Source organism: Hippocampus zosterae, chromosome 2 (assembly GCF_025434085.1).
Source record: "Hippocampus zosterae strain Florida chromosome 2, ASM2543408v3, whole genome shotgun sequence".
Lineage (NCBI taxonomy): Eukaryota > Metazoa > Chordata > Actinopteri > Syngnathiformes > Syngnathidae > Hippocampus > Hippocampus zosterae.
The window spans coordinates 22,564,381-22,579,596 of record NC_067452.1 but is presented as its reverse complement, the minus strand read 5'-3'; the positions used below and the strand labels follow the sequence as shown (position 1 = coordinate 22,579,596).

Here is a 15,216-nt window from a genome sequence, read left to right as displayed (position 1 = left end):
TGTCTACGTGTGCCCTGTGATTGGCCAGCAACCGTTGAGGGTGTCCTTACTCCCCCAAGACAGCTGGGATAGACTCCAACACAGCCACGACCCTCAAGAGGATAAGCAAATTAAAAAATGGATGAATGGATGAATTGATGGATGGATGGAAGGATGAATGGGTGGATGGATGGATGGATGGACCCTCATATGCCCATTGACAGCAACCTTAATTATTTGTGCAACGTAGGGACATAGAGTATTTAGTCAAGCAGTCGAAAAACAAAACTGGGTGGTCTCCAAAAACAGTTTGAGCAAAAATCATCCACCAGTCTATCGGATGGTATATGCGGTATAGCCAAACAACCATTCACACTCACATTCAGAATGTAGATGCTAATGAAACAATGCTAATGGTAAGGCTACCACACTGCGCACACACAAGTCAGGCAAGTGTTCCACTACATAATCAGCGACACACGCAAATGAATTTAGGAGACACATCTGCTGCCTGCTTAATGTCCTTCCAAAATTATTGTCACCAGCTATGTTTCAGCCTTAGCCAAAAGTGCACGAGTAAATGGAAGATGGCAGAGTGCATTGCAGACAACCAGCGCAACGGGCAGAGCCTGTGGCTTGAGGTTGCCCTCCACAAATATCCAAAGTTTCAATGCCTTTCACTGCAGCACTCATGTCGAGTGTACCCTAGATCATCCCAATGATCTTTGTGGAAGGACGATGAATTGGACATTGGCATGCAGGTGCCATTGGCCCTCCATTTAAAGATGAGCTTTTCTTCATTTACATTCACGGATGGCGGCAGTTCAAGAGTTTCTCGCCATTAATCTCAAGTCAAGTGTCATCTGCTCTCCACAGACATCTTCAGTCGCAAAACTGATTACTCGGCTCAATAAGCTAATGTTACATCATCATTGGTACTATGTCATCATCCTATATCAGGACGGTGACACTTTGATTGGAGTGGGATTGCGTAGGATTGTGCACAATGGCAGAGCAAGGACATGAGGCTCGGACATGAGGTGTTCCTCCCAGAGAATCACAGATTATCCTTATCGTTTAGGTGCAATACAATTAAAGTGTGATGCAGCATGAATGGATTGTGTCAATCACACATTATGTATGCCTATATACAGTATGTTTCCATACATATGCTGCTGTCTGTAGCCAGGTCGGCATTGCAAAAGCAAATTTCTTCTCAGGTGCCTTTCCCGGATAAATAAAGGTAAAGGACATGTGCAATTCAATATTGTACATTGTATACGGACAAACAACAGGTGTCAAGCTCAAGGCCCGGGGGCCAGATGCACATCATTTTATTTGGCCAAAAGCAAATCAAGCATTTCAACCTCCACGATGTTTGGTAAAATCTGAACCAAATTTCAAATTGTCATATATAATCAATAATATAATTGAGATATTTTCTTTTTACATTATTACAGCCACTTGAACAATTGGTGAACAAACTGTTACTCTTGAATCCTGTTTCTATAACCAGTTATCTATCAATACTGTATGTGCAATAATATTAGAAGTGATTAACCATTTATGTATTCACAGTCATAACGGTTATTAGAATTGGGTTTTTGTAAAAAAAAAATACAAATAAACTAAGAATACATACAACTTTTATTCAAACACTTTCATCAGCTGTCTAAAATAGAATGAAACAAGTCTACCAAAAAAAATTAACATGTTTAAATTAAACCACAGGTGTAACAATCGGTGGTTTAATTTAATTTAATTTAATAAATGTATGCATTATTTTGACATTTGTATAGGTTGGATTTGGCCACTCAAAAATGTTTCCTTTAATGTGATTCAGTGCCAGATACCGTTGGAGTGCAGCATCCAGAGGCTATACTCTACCCTGCACAATGTAATTTGCTGAGTTGCTAACAATGTTCTGATCATTTACAGTCTGCAAACCTCCTTGCTGTGTCACTGCCCTGGCTAGACCTATGGGCACATTCAGTCGTGTACACACACGCACACACACACGCACAGACACGCACACACCCGCACACTCACGCACGCACACACGCACACACGCGCACATACACACGCACTCACACAAGCGCACACGCACAAGACTGTAACACGATCATGGACTACAATTGCTGGAATTCATGCGCGTGCACAGCGATTAAATCTTTCCTCTCCTGCTTGGAAATGTGGCAGGTGGAAACCCTATTACACTACCAGTTGAAGTGCTATTGAATGAGAAAGTGTGTCCCAACGTTAGACTAGTAGTAAGGTTTACTTGGTGAATTAATTGTACAAAGTTAGCGAAAATCAGACAGAATGTAAAAGTTTATTCATTATATAATTTTTTAAAGGGTCGATTCATCGAGTGGCGGAATTTTATTGTGCCTTAAAAAATCCATTATCGCTCGCGCCCAGTGGTTGTCCGGCAAATTGTCTGGATAAATTTGGGATTAATTTTGCAGTCAGTGATTGTAATCGAGATTAGCTCCTGAAGTAGCACGTATTTTTGATTGCCGTGGTTCAAATAATTGCGTGTTCACTAAAAGACAAAAACATTCCATTATTGTGTGGTAATATATTTAGGCAGACTGTGTTTTGCAGTGATTTAGATGAGACAATGCAGGCAATGCGAGGTTCACAAGCCTGAATGCAATGGTTTGCAGTATTTTTCATCAGTATAAACCTTCATAACCAAACATTACATGCAGTACATACATACGCACAATGAAATTCAACTGTGGATTATTTTTTGGCCCGGGGTTGTTTCCACTTTGCGTTTAGTGACACTTCCCCTTTAACTTGCAGCACTTGAGTGTCGGGAAAGTGGGGAGAGCAGCAGTGTGGGGCGAGGCGCGCCATGCAGAAGCTCTTAGTATGCGCCGCGATGCCCAACTGCAGCCCACGCATCTCCACGGTGGTGGATGTAAGTAACAGATGAGAGACGCGGGTAGAGCAGGCGACTCCAGACGGCCGTGACGAGATGGCACAACCGCTGGACGGAAGGAAAGAATGAGAGATGACCGCTCCGCATCATCCCTTTAAGAGGAGCCAAACTGGATACAATCTCGTGCATCCGCGCATCAAGAGAATCACGGTGAATTCCTGCATGCAATTAGCTGAGACGATAACAAATAAAGCCCCGGTCTGCTTTGATAAGTGCATGGACATGACTGCGGCTGGATCAACAGAAAAGGGTTGCAAAAGGCTTAAGCACATTTGGCACCTGCCACTTCCAACTAACTCTCCGGAGCCTGTGTGCCACAGTGCCAATAATCATCATCAATAACAGCCACACTTGCGTTTAATGTTGAAGTTACCTAGTGCATGAACTTGGCTGCCTTGTCTTTCCTGTAAATGCCGCCCAGCCTAGGTGGTTAATCTTAGAAATAAGTAGAAAATATTTTAGCCTCAATGATATGCACCATACGTGTAGTCATATGGACAGCCTCCATATGGGAAAAAAATACTGTCTGGAAGCTAATTATCAACTACATTCAATCATGCTGAAACAAGAATCTTTCAGTGGATGATATATGGATTTACTTCAGCGGATGCTTTTGATTGCAATCAGAAGTATACGTAATGACATTAACATCCCCCGCAGCCTCCCTTACTAAGCTGCTGACATGGGCCTTGAAGAGTTGTCCTGCAGCATCCGCCGCCATGCTGAAGAACAAACTTTACGGTGTGACTTGGCTCCTGCCTGAATTTTAATGTAACCAGCAGTGCTCCATCCTGTAGCAGATAGCTGCGTCTCGGCACATATCCATGATGTTAGGTGAGGTCCTAATCCCCTGCCATCCCCTGTCATCCCCCTCATCCCCTGTCCCCTCTCCTGTTCACACCGCCTTGCTGCAGAGTGCAGGCTTTGGGTGATGTATGGCTGGAAGAAAAGGAAAGCAACCTGCTGGACGGCGAGGAGTGACTTTGGACACTTTTGCTGGTCCTGTTGTGCATCAGCACTGTACAGAACAACATCTGTAAGACATTATTCCAAAGACACACTAAACAGGTATTGGACTTAATACTAAAAAAATGCACAGCTTAAGTCTTGAAAGTACAGTATGTTAAAAATAAAAATCTTTTAAAGGCGCTTAAGCAGAGAGGGGAAAATAATCTCAGAGATCGTATGGAGCACTCATCATATAATCAGATATATTGGTTGTAATTGCACCGTGCGAGAGCTGATATAATATTACTGGATGGCATATTGATCCAACAGCACGCTCATATGAGAGGAACTCGTAGCGCAATTCTTAGAGACAAAGTGGAGCCGATGTGCTCAAATGGTCAGGCCCCTCCTTGCTTCAGTCTTTCAAATGCCCCGCAGACTTGCTTGCGCGCACGAATGTTAGACTAACGCAGTCTTTCTGGGTGGTACTGTCAACATTAGTCGGTGACTCACAAACCAAATTAAAATTGAAATTACAATTGTCCTTTCTCTACCCTTTAGTTTGTTATAGGCATACCTGCTGTGGCCAATCGTGGCCCCATCCCATTTGAAAGCTGCAGGTTCCATCGCCCTCCAGCATGACGGTTGCGACCAGCGACCCCGCTGACGAGGCGGCTGCACATCCCGGTCAGCCTCATGACCAATACGACCCGGAGCCAGATCATGAGTGCTGTGAGAGGGTCGTCATCAACATCTCGGGTTTACGCTTCGAGACGCAGCTCAAGACCCTGTCCCAGTTTCCAGAGACCCTTCTCGGGGATCCGAAGAAACGGATGAGGTATTTTGATCCTCTTCGGAACGAGTACTTTTTTGACCGCAATCGGCCGAGTTTTGATGCCATTCTTTACTATTACCAATCTGGAGGGAGGCTGCGTCGGCCTGTCAATGTCACTCTCGATATTTTTTCTGAAGAGATTCGCTTCTATGAACTGGGTGAGGAAGCTATGGAAATTTTCAGGGAAGATGAAGGTTTCATCAAGGAAGAAGAGCGACCGTTGCCAGAGAATGAGTTTCAGAGACAGGTGTGGCTGCTCTTTGAGTACCCCGAGAGCTCAGGTCCAGCTCGAATCATTGCCATCATCTCGGTCATGGTGATTCTCATCTCAATTGTAAGCTTCTGTCTCGAAACACTGCCGGTTTTCCGAAATGAAGATGAGGAGTACAATTATCCCTTCCAAACCGATTACAACAGCACCACCACCTATGAGACCTCATCCTATTTTACTGATCCTTTCTTCATTGTGGAGACCCTTTGCATCATCTGGTTCTCATTTGAGTTCCTTGTCAGGTTCTTTGCTTGTCCCAGCAAAGCTGGATTTTTTGGCAACATCATGAACATCATCGATATTGTGGCAATTATTCCTTACTTCATCACCCTTGGCACAGAGTTAGCAGAGAGGCCCGAGGATAGAGAGGCAGGACAGCAGGCTATGTCTTTGGCTATTCTCCGTGTTATTCGCTTGGTCAGAGTGTTTCGCATTTTCAAACTCTCCCGCCACTCAAAGGGGCTCCAGATTTTGGGGCAGACTCTGAAGGCCAGTATGCGCGAGCTGGGACTCCTCATCTTCTTTCTCTTCATTGGCGTCATCCTCTTCTCCAGTGCCGTTTACTTTGCTGAAGCTGATGAGCCCCAATCACAGTTCAGCAGTATCCCCGAGGCCTTTTGGTGGGCAGTGGTATCCATGACCACCGTGGGCTACGGAGACATGGTCCCGACAACCATCGGAGGAAAGATCGTAGGGTCTCTTTGCGCTATCGCCGGCGTTTTGACCATCGCACTGCCAGTGCCAGTGATTGTGTCAAACTTCAACTACTTCTACCACAGGGAGACGGAGGGTGAAGAACAGGCTCAGTATCTAAATGTCCCGAGTGTGCCTAAAGCCAGCTCAGTTGATGACCTAAAAAAGAGCGGTCGGAGTGGCAGTGGATCAACACTGAGTAAGTCGGACTATGTGGAGATTCAGGAGACTGTCAACCACAGCGCTGAGGACTTTAGACCAGAGGGCATGAAAACAGGAAACTGCACTCTGGCCAACACCAACTATGTCAACATCACCAAGATGCGCACGGATGTATAATGTGAGCCAATATTGATGCGTGACTTAATGTGGAGTCTGCAGCGACTAGAAAGGGAAGGAAGAATTATGGCTACAGATGACCAACGTTTGGGAATCCAGAGCAGACAATTTGGCGTAAAGGTCAACGGGCAAACACCTCATGCTCGCCTACATTCAAGGGACCTGTAGCACATCATAGAACTGCAACCAGTCTTACTGGGGCAATATTGGCTTCTGCATGGAGATAGTCTTACATTCCTGAGAGTAGTTGTCCAGCAGGCAAAAGTAGCCAAATAGTTGCTGAAACAACCATTATCAACTATCTCATGGGACCACATGTTTGAAGAAGACAACGCATAATAAGATCAATATAATGTTTAGCTCAAAATGTAAATGAGAGATTACTTGCGATTAAATCAGGACTTACTGTGAGTGAGTGGCCAACTTCCCAGAGTCCAGCCGTATTGTCAAGGGAGACCTGAAGGGAGTGATAGAGAAAGATACTGATATCCGATTAACTTGGTGGTTATAAAAATGCTCTCTCTGCAGAGGTATAGGGTCGGGAAGTGCACTAGTATTCATTCTTGGTCCATCGCTAGATATAGTCCAGACCAGTGTTCTCTGTAGAGACCAACACAATGGACCACAGGGAAGTGCTGTATCTGTCAACCACAAAAAGGCATTACTTTTTCCCCTTGTTCTCAATGATGCGCAGTCGGTGTGCACTACCAAGCCTGGTTTGTTTTTTCGTCAATGAAAATGTCTCTTAAAAGAGTGGTTGTCTCATACATTCATCACATTTCATCAGATGGCCTGTTCGCCTGATTGTATGATGGGATACAAAAGTATCGAAACCACATTCTACATTAGTGCCTATTTGCTTTTTAGGTTTGTTTTTTTGGGGGGGTTCAGAGTTCTACCTTTATGTGTCTTTTAACTGCCACCCAGATCTATCGAAATACGAATACTGCATAGTTTGATATCACTGCCCAAAAAAAAACAAAGCTGTCCTGAACTTTATAGCATTCCATCTTAGTAGAAAGGGACACAATGTTAATTAACAACAGAAATGTAGTGATATTTTCGCTTTTTAAAATTTTTTTATTTATTAACGCTTGTGACAGCAGAGGTAACTGCTTGAATGTATCTGCAGCTAATGAAGCCGCTTAGTGTATTTACCCTACAGGCCCAAGAAAGCATGGATAACAAATGATTAACAATAGAACAAAATTCGCATTGCTTTCGCATTCAACACAAGAACGTATATACATTATACACCATAAGAAAACATATTTCCATCGACTTTACATATCCAGTATAAAGCTCTGGAAAAAAATGCCGATTCAATGATCAATTTCTTTGGTTTGGCTATTTATAGGTTCTGGTATATGTTTGAATGAAACCAACATTTCTACTTTATTTTGAAAAATGAAGGATGGCATAACTCGCAAATTCAAATTGGATATTGTCATTTTTTTTCCGGAACATTTTTACTGGTCAAAATATTTTTTTAAAAGTCCAGTGTGTCTTATTGGTCACTTTTCTTCTAGAGCTTATGTATACTGTACTGTATATACTATATATGGAGCAACAAGAAACCAAAGACAAACATGTGCCATGGGATTGGCATCATGGGTTGTAAAATAGATGTACGATCAGCATTATTTTTGTTGTTTTAAAATATTTACGTTCATGGAGTGTCTGCATTTCAGTCATCCTATTAATGTAAACATTGGGAGAAAGGAAAGAAAAAATGGCCATTTGTGTTTTTCACAGGACAGCGATGATTTTATGAAGTATGTTTATGTTTGTACCCATGCACTTTGAACAATCATTCCAATGGTGCCCATGAGCTATTGCAGACCTCGCTTACATTTGTCATCAGCATTTATTGAAGCTATGCTATTCTGCTGTTGTTGTTCTGCATGTCTTTGGAAGTAATCCTAGTCGCATGCATCTATATGAATAATACTAGCAAACTGACTCAAATATACGCCAATGTATTTGTAGGCACTGGCATAATATGTACACTGTGGAAGACACGGGCGGGTGTTTGATCTCAGAGTGGAATGCATCTTTGCATTTGGTGTATGTTACAACAATGATATGATCTGACGCAATGAGGAATGTTTTTGCCAATTCAGGAAGACAAAGGTCCACTGGAAAATGCCAGAAAACAGAAATGCTAATGTCATTGTTTTTCCTCAGTCAGGTGTGTCTCAATCAAAGTGAGTCTGTAGTCAACGAGGTATAAATACTGTGCAGCTTGCATGCGGCTGCGCAAAACACCTGATTCCTTTTCCCACTCTAAAAATTCGAATTTATCGCAGCACATTGTTGACAGCTTGAATGTCTAATCACATGTATACGCAGCACAATCAAGTGAGGGGATACAACTGCTTGCTCACTGGGGATCAGGTGAAGGTTTTTAAGCAGCATTATCAGCCACATCCAGAAATTAATGTGAGGTTTAAATGAAAAGTTGGAGATTCACTGCCCACACAAAGTTTTCTCCCGTGCACCCGTGCGTCTGTACAGTGTATTCTGCAACGTCTGTCTGGACTGCAAGTGTTGTCAAAACCCAATTGTGCTATTTAAACACCACAGCACATGTCGATACAGGAAACTCACTGCTATACTTCACGTTAGCGATCCAGAAAGTAGACAAAACACCTATATGGACCAGTCAGATAGTATGAGTTCCTATCATATGAGTGTGCTGTTGGATCAATATGCCATCCAGTACACATCCTTGAGGAGAACCGGTGCTGAGTGTGATGGTGGAGGAGAATGTAACATTATTACTGGCATACAAAGACATTATGCTATCTTCTTTATTTTCTATTTCTATTTCTAACTTTTGGCCCGGCCCTCCACAATATTTTCTGCTTCTCATTTAGCCCCCCGGGAAAATAGTAGTGTATGTATTCTGCACACGCTCCAAGAGTAATGTTTGCTTATATTTTCACATCTGCCGTCAAGAGTCGAGACTGACACTAAAGTTGAATGTCAATCCAACAGTTAACACTCATGTAACCAATTGCCGTTTTCAATATTGTCCTTCAGATTTACATTGATTTCTGACATGTAAACATGCTTAAAAGCAGGGAATATACAGTAAGTGTGTGCTTTCACAACTTATACAAGGCATAGAACATGTGGCTAAAGTGTATTTTGTACTTTTGGGATGCTCTGTTCAAAAAATAAAAATTAAAATAAAAAAATAATTAGGGAAGTATAACTTCCATGCGAAGATATTAACGAGGTACTGCGCTGTTTTGCAGTTTGTTATTGTTAGCTTTCGTGTGTGCGTGCACGTGTGCGTGTGTACTGGCTTTTCATTATCTACAAATTCGTATTCTCCATGCCCTTCAGAAGGACTTCCAATGAATAACTACAAACATAGTTTGTCAAATGCATAACAAATATTAAGTAATTCAGAATGAAATGGACACTTTCAATGTAATATGAATGATATTGGTCGTGATGATAAAATAATCATAATAACCTGGAGCTATTGTGTCTTTTTCTCTGATGGGAAATTTAAACCCGGCCGTGTGGCCAAATTCACGTGTTAGCATTATTGGGAAGCGAAATTGATCCAATTGTCCTTTTGTTTGATTTTTGAACACCTTAGATTGAAATAGCAGAAAGCATATCGCTTCGTCTACTCATTTGCCTGTAAGAACATAGCCATCCATATGGCAGAACGGTATTGATGAAAACCTCACTGCCCATTACAGGAGGACCATTTTAGTCAACTGAAGCTCCTTCACCTAACTTTGTCATGCACTTTTCGCAAATGAGTCTTTATGCTGCTTGTCTGTGATTGACAGCGAAAGCAAAGTGCTCTATTTATAAACTGCAGTATAGTGAAAGTGAGGAAGAAATTTTGGCACACAGGTGAGAAAAACGCTCGTCTCCTGCTTCCACGGAAAGTGGGACGAGGACAAACAACCTGAGAACCTGTGCTCTCTGGTGGTCTGCTTCCAGTCGCGGCAGAAAATATGTTTCTTGTTGTCAGGGCTCCAGTCTTTTCTGCTTGGCCGTGCTAAGTTCATCCGCTCTGTCCGTCCTTCTCACATTTCGCTAAGCACACATTTTCCTCTCATGTTTCTCTGTTTGTAGCATCTTCCTAAAGACACGAGTAGACACAGGCCTACTGCGCACATTATCCGGAGTGATGCACCCTCTGTCCATCACACTTGGCTGGCTTCCAGTAAGTCAGCTAAGGATAGCACTCAAGCCAGTAAGTGGAAGTTTACTAAATCTGTGTTCAAACATCCTTGAACAAGACATTGGACCCTAACCGGCATCACCAACATTCACTAAGAATGATTGGAATGATGGCAAATGTGTCAGCAGTGATGGCTGAACAAACGAGGGTGCTATAGGATGTTGTCCCACCACTCAACATGTTACTTTGAATGAGGCTAAATAAAAATGAAACCATTAAAACAAAAAAAATCAAAATATATATGTATTGTATGTCTTAAATGCTTGGTTCATCGATGGAGTCTTATTTGTGATGTGTTCCCACCGTTAGGCACAAAAATCTCATTCATTCATCTTCCGAGCCGCTTGATCCTCACTAGGGTCGCGAGGACAAAAATCTTAACCTGTATATTTTTTTAAAATGGTGTGTTGAAATTACTTATTTTTATTATGTCAGCTAATTGCATAAAATAAGACCATTTGGATACAGATACTGTACATGTTTCAAGTAGATGTTTAGTCTCCTACCTGAAAGTAAATCACCATGCAACAGATAATTTGTCTATTCCCCTGCAGTGTGCCGCTCCTTTTTAACAGACACAAAACAAGTGTGCCTGTGCTTGTGTTATGCACGAAGCAATCATCAGTAGACCCAGTAAATGCTGATTTATAACCTCGTACACGGGCCTTTTAATGACCGGTCAACATTAACTTTCTTTACAACAGAACATAATCCACAGGGGGACAACTTGATTTATGTAGACGCTCTACATTGAGGAGAGCCATGGAGAGGGGAGCGTTTGTCATCATTCCTGTTGCAACAGTGGAAGCCCCCTTGCAGTTGCGTTCTATTCATAGCACATACTGCTAATACCCTCTCTGTTGACAGGGAATGCCTCCTCCTTGCTGGGAATAGATTCAAAACCGTGTGCTCGACTGTGTTCAATTTCAATCAACTGACATGGACGTCATTCTAATTAATTTTAGTTAATTTGGAGAATATATGCCGAAAGACTCCACTGATAAAAGAGCCTGGGAATAAAAAAGACGCAGTGGTGGAATTTCAGTGTAAGTGGACAAGAAAAACGCAGCAAGGGAGTTCAACCTGACAGTTCGTGTAATGAGCCCAATTGATTAGTGAGCTTGACCTACATTCTTCCGACTGCTTCCCATCATCCAGGTTTACTTACAGGTCAACATAGGAGTGCATTTGACTTTACACTGGGCTGGTGTGTTTTTTGTTTGGCATACATTTCGGGCCCTAATTTCATGCCCAGCAAGCCTAGTGCAAAATGTCATCTAACTATGCGGGTGGAGTCAACTTTCTTTTGGTATTTTCAAAGACAATAAGAAAGACGCGTTTGCGCTGTTGTGGGAATAATAATAATAATAATAATACATTTTATTTGTGGGCGCCTTTCTAGAAACTCAAGGACACCTTACAACAAGCAGTTAAAATCACGAGTACAATGTTAAAAAACTACATCAAATAAGATAAGAAAAAATACAACAAAATAAATAAATAAAACAATGGCTTTATGGTCTGAGTGAATAGGCTTGTCGAAACAGATGTGTTTTGAGGCGGGATTTGAAATGTGTTAATGAGGCTGTATTACGAAGGTCAGCGGGGAGTGAGTTCCATAGCTGGGGAGCAGAGCGACTGAAGGCTCTATTTCCCATGGTGACGAGGCGAGCAGGGGGGACAGAGAGGAGGACAGAGGAGGAGGAACGAAGAGAGCGGACAGGCGTAGGAATATGGATGAGGTCAGATAGGTATGGAGGGGCTAGGTCATGAATGGATTTGAATGTGAGTAGCAGGATTTTATATTGAATGCGGTGTAAAATGGGAAGCCAGTGGAGATGTTGGAGGACAGGTGTAATATGGTTTATGTATGGCGTGAGTGTGATAATGCGGGCGGCTGAATTTTGGACCAGCTGAAGCTTATGGAGGGTTTTTTGAGGGAGACCAAACAGAAGGGAATTACAGTAATCGAGTCGCGAGGTGACGAGGGTGTGTACAAGTATAGCAGTGGACTGAGGAGTGAGAGAAGAGCGGAGCCGGTGGATGTTTCGAAGATGATAATATGCAGAACGAGTGATGTGGTTGATATGTGAGGTGAAGGAGAGGGTGCTATCAAGGATGACACCCAGACTCTTGACCTGAGGGGAGGGGGAGATGGAAGAGCTTTCGAAGGGAATGGAGAAGTTGTTTATTTTGTTTAGATTGGATTTAGTGCCTATAAGGAGGAATTCAGTTTTATTGCTATTCAGTTTGAGGAAATTTGAGGTGAACCAAGATTTTAATTCCTGCAGGCAGTTGGTTAGGGAGGATGGTGGAAGTACGGTATTAGGTTTGGTAGAGATGTAGAGCTGGGTGTCATCCGCGTAGCAATGAAAATGAATGTGATGTTTCCTGAAGATATTACCCACGGGAAGAAGATAGATTAGAAATAGCAATGGGCCAAGGACAGAACCCTGAGGAACACCTGAAGTGAGGGGAAAGGGGTGAGATCTAAAACGTTTGAGCTGGATAAACTGGGTGCGGTCAGAAAGATAGGAGCGGAACCAGGAGAGGGGGATGTTGGTGATGCCAATGGAGGAGAGTCTGTCGAGGAGGATGGAGTGAGAGATGGTGTCAAAGGCTGCACTGAGGTCAAGCAGGAGGAGGATGGCGAGTGAACCGGAGTCAGCAGAGAGAAGAAGGTCATTGCATATTTTGAGGAGGGCAGTTTCAGTACTATGGAGGGGACGGAAGCCAGATTGAAATTGTTCGTATAGCTTATTGGAGGAAAGATGGGTGTGAAGTTGAGCAGCTACTGTTTTCTCTAGAAGTTTGGAGATGAACGGAAGGTTTGATATGGGACGAAAGTTGTTCAAGTCGCAGGGATCAGAGCCAGGTTTCTTCAGTATGGGAGTGACAGCAGCAGTTTTGAGATGAGATGGTACAATGCCAGTAGAGAGGGAAGTTTGAATAATGTTAGTGATGAGAGGGGAGAGGGCCGGGATAGAAGCTTTGACTAAAACAGTAGGGAGAGGGTCAAGCTGACAAGTAGAGGATTTGGACTTCTGGATTAAGATGGAGATTTGGTGGACAGATGGGGATGTGAATGCAGAGAATAGGTGGGTAGGAACCGGGGAGAATGGAGAAGGAGGGTTAGGAGCAGCTGAAGGGGTGAGTTGCTGGTGGATAAGTTGGATTTTGGATGTAAAAAATGAGGCCAGAGTATTACAAAAATCAGTGGAATAGAGATGTGAGGGAAGAGTGTCAGCAGGTTTAGTGAGTTTAGAAATGAGTGAAAAGAGTGATCTGGGGTTGCCTTCATTGGAACTGATTAATCCAGAGTAGAAGATTGATTTGGCTTTGGATATTGAGTCCTTGTAATGGAGAAAGTGGGTAGTGTACATTTCTTTATGAATGGCGAGTCCAGTTTTTCTATATAATCTTTCAAGTTGACGGCCTTTTGATTTAAGTTGTCTGAGGGTAGGGGTAAACCAGGGTGCTGTTTGGTTGAAGGAGACAGTTCGGGTTTTGAGTGGGGCCAGGATATTGAGAATGTTATGGAGATTTGTATTGTAGTGTGTCAAAAACTCATCTGTTGTAGAAAGACAATCAGTACTGGGGAGGTTGTTGATAAGTGATTCTAAATTGTCCGGGTTAATGTCCTTGATTTTACGGAAATGTATAATGCGTTGTGGGTTGGATTTGAAAAATGACAGGTTAACATTGAATGAAAGCAATAGATGATCTGTGTATGGGAGGAGATCGGTTTTACAGTTTGTTGGTGATAATCCAATACAGCAGATCAAGTCCAGAATATGTCCTTTACTGTGTGTGGGAAAGTTGACATACTGTTGAAAACCAAAACTGTCCAGACAGGAGGTAAAGTCTTTGGTAAGTGAGTCATTGATATTGTCCATGTGTATATTAAAATCTCCTAAGAGAATCACATTTGGTGATAGTGTATACAGATGAGTGAGGAGTGTAGTAATGTCAGTGATAAAATTCTTGTTTGGTTTTGGTGGACGGTAAATAGTGGCAATCAGTGTGGGAGTTGATCCAGAGAGCTGTATAACAGTCGCTTCAAAAGATAAAAAAGCAGGCACATTTACAGGTGCAAATTTCCAATCCTCGCGCAGAATCATCGCGAGGCCGCCTCCCCTCCCAGTCGTGCGCGGCACAGCGTGATAAACAAAGCCCGGTGGAGTAGCTTCATTAAGAGTACCATAATCATCTGGCTGCTGCCAGGTCTCAGTCAGACACAGAATGTCAAACTCACGGTCTGTCAGGAGGTCGTGGACGAACTGGCCCTTGCTCGTAAGGGAGCGGATGTTCAGTAGGCCAACGTTGACAGGAGTGCAGCTGCGAGCGACCGCGATGCTATCCGACCTCGGGACGCGTGTCAACACAGAGGCATCCGCACGGCGTCCGGTGTTCTTCCGTGGGCGGCGAGCGGTGGACCAGAACGACCTGATGGAGCTGGAGTTGTCGTATTGATAGTTTCGGCGTGAGCCCCGGTGAGTGCACCTTCGCCGGGGCACGTAAAGGATGTCCGGGTGTTGGAGCAGAGCAGGCGGTGGTGGACCGTGTTGATTAAAGTTGAGTTTGAGCTCAGTGGCTGCATATTGGTGAAGCGCTTCCAATGAGTGGTGGAAAACACACAGAGCGAACCAGCAGAAAGCAAGCCACTCACAGCTGATTGACATAGCCGGACCGGAGTAATGAAGTCGGGAAGCGGCAACAGTTAGTGGGTAAGCTAGCCGCTAGCCGCAACTCAACGACAACTCAATACTCGATGACAGGTAATGACAGTTCGGCCGATCGAGTGTGGATTGATCATTGTTCACTCGGTGACCATAAAAGCAGGTCGACATAAAATATGTCGGCTATAAAAGATAAAAAATTGACATGAAATGGACTTAAAAATCAAAAAATCACGGGGAGTAGCGGCGTCCAAAATTCGCCAGCGTTCACTCCGGAAGTGACGTTATAATGCACACAACCGACTT

General features: G+C 43.2%; 1 protein-coding gene across 1 annotated transcript in view; it reads left to right on the top strand.

The window, feature by feature from the left end:
• The first annotated feature begins 2,787 nt into the window (after nucleotides 1–2,787).
• kcna2b (potassium voltage-gated channel, shaker-related subfamily, member 2b) overlaps nucleotides 2,788–15,216 on the top strand; it is a 167,271-nt gene continuing 154,842 nt past the window's right edge. Inside the window, exons 1-3 of the mRNA XM_052057246.1 lie at nucleotides 2,788–3,079; nucleotides 3,851–3,997; nucleotides 4,439–7,528. Of these exons, the coding sequence (XP_051913206.1) occupies nucleotides 4,516–6,015 (1,500 nt within the window). The 5' untranslated portion in view covers nucleotides 2,788–3,079; nucleotides 3,851–3,997; nucleotides 4,439–4,515 and the 3' untranslated portion in view covers nucleotides 6,016–7,528. The remainder of the gene's footprint in view (nucleotides 3,080–3,850; nucleotides 3,998–4,438; nucleotides 7,529–15,216) is intronic.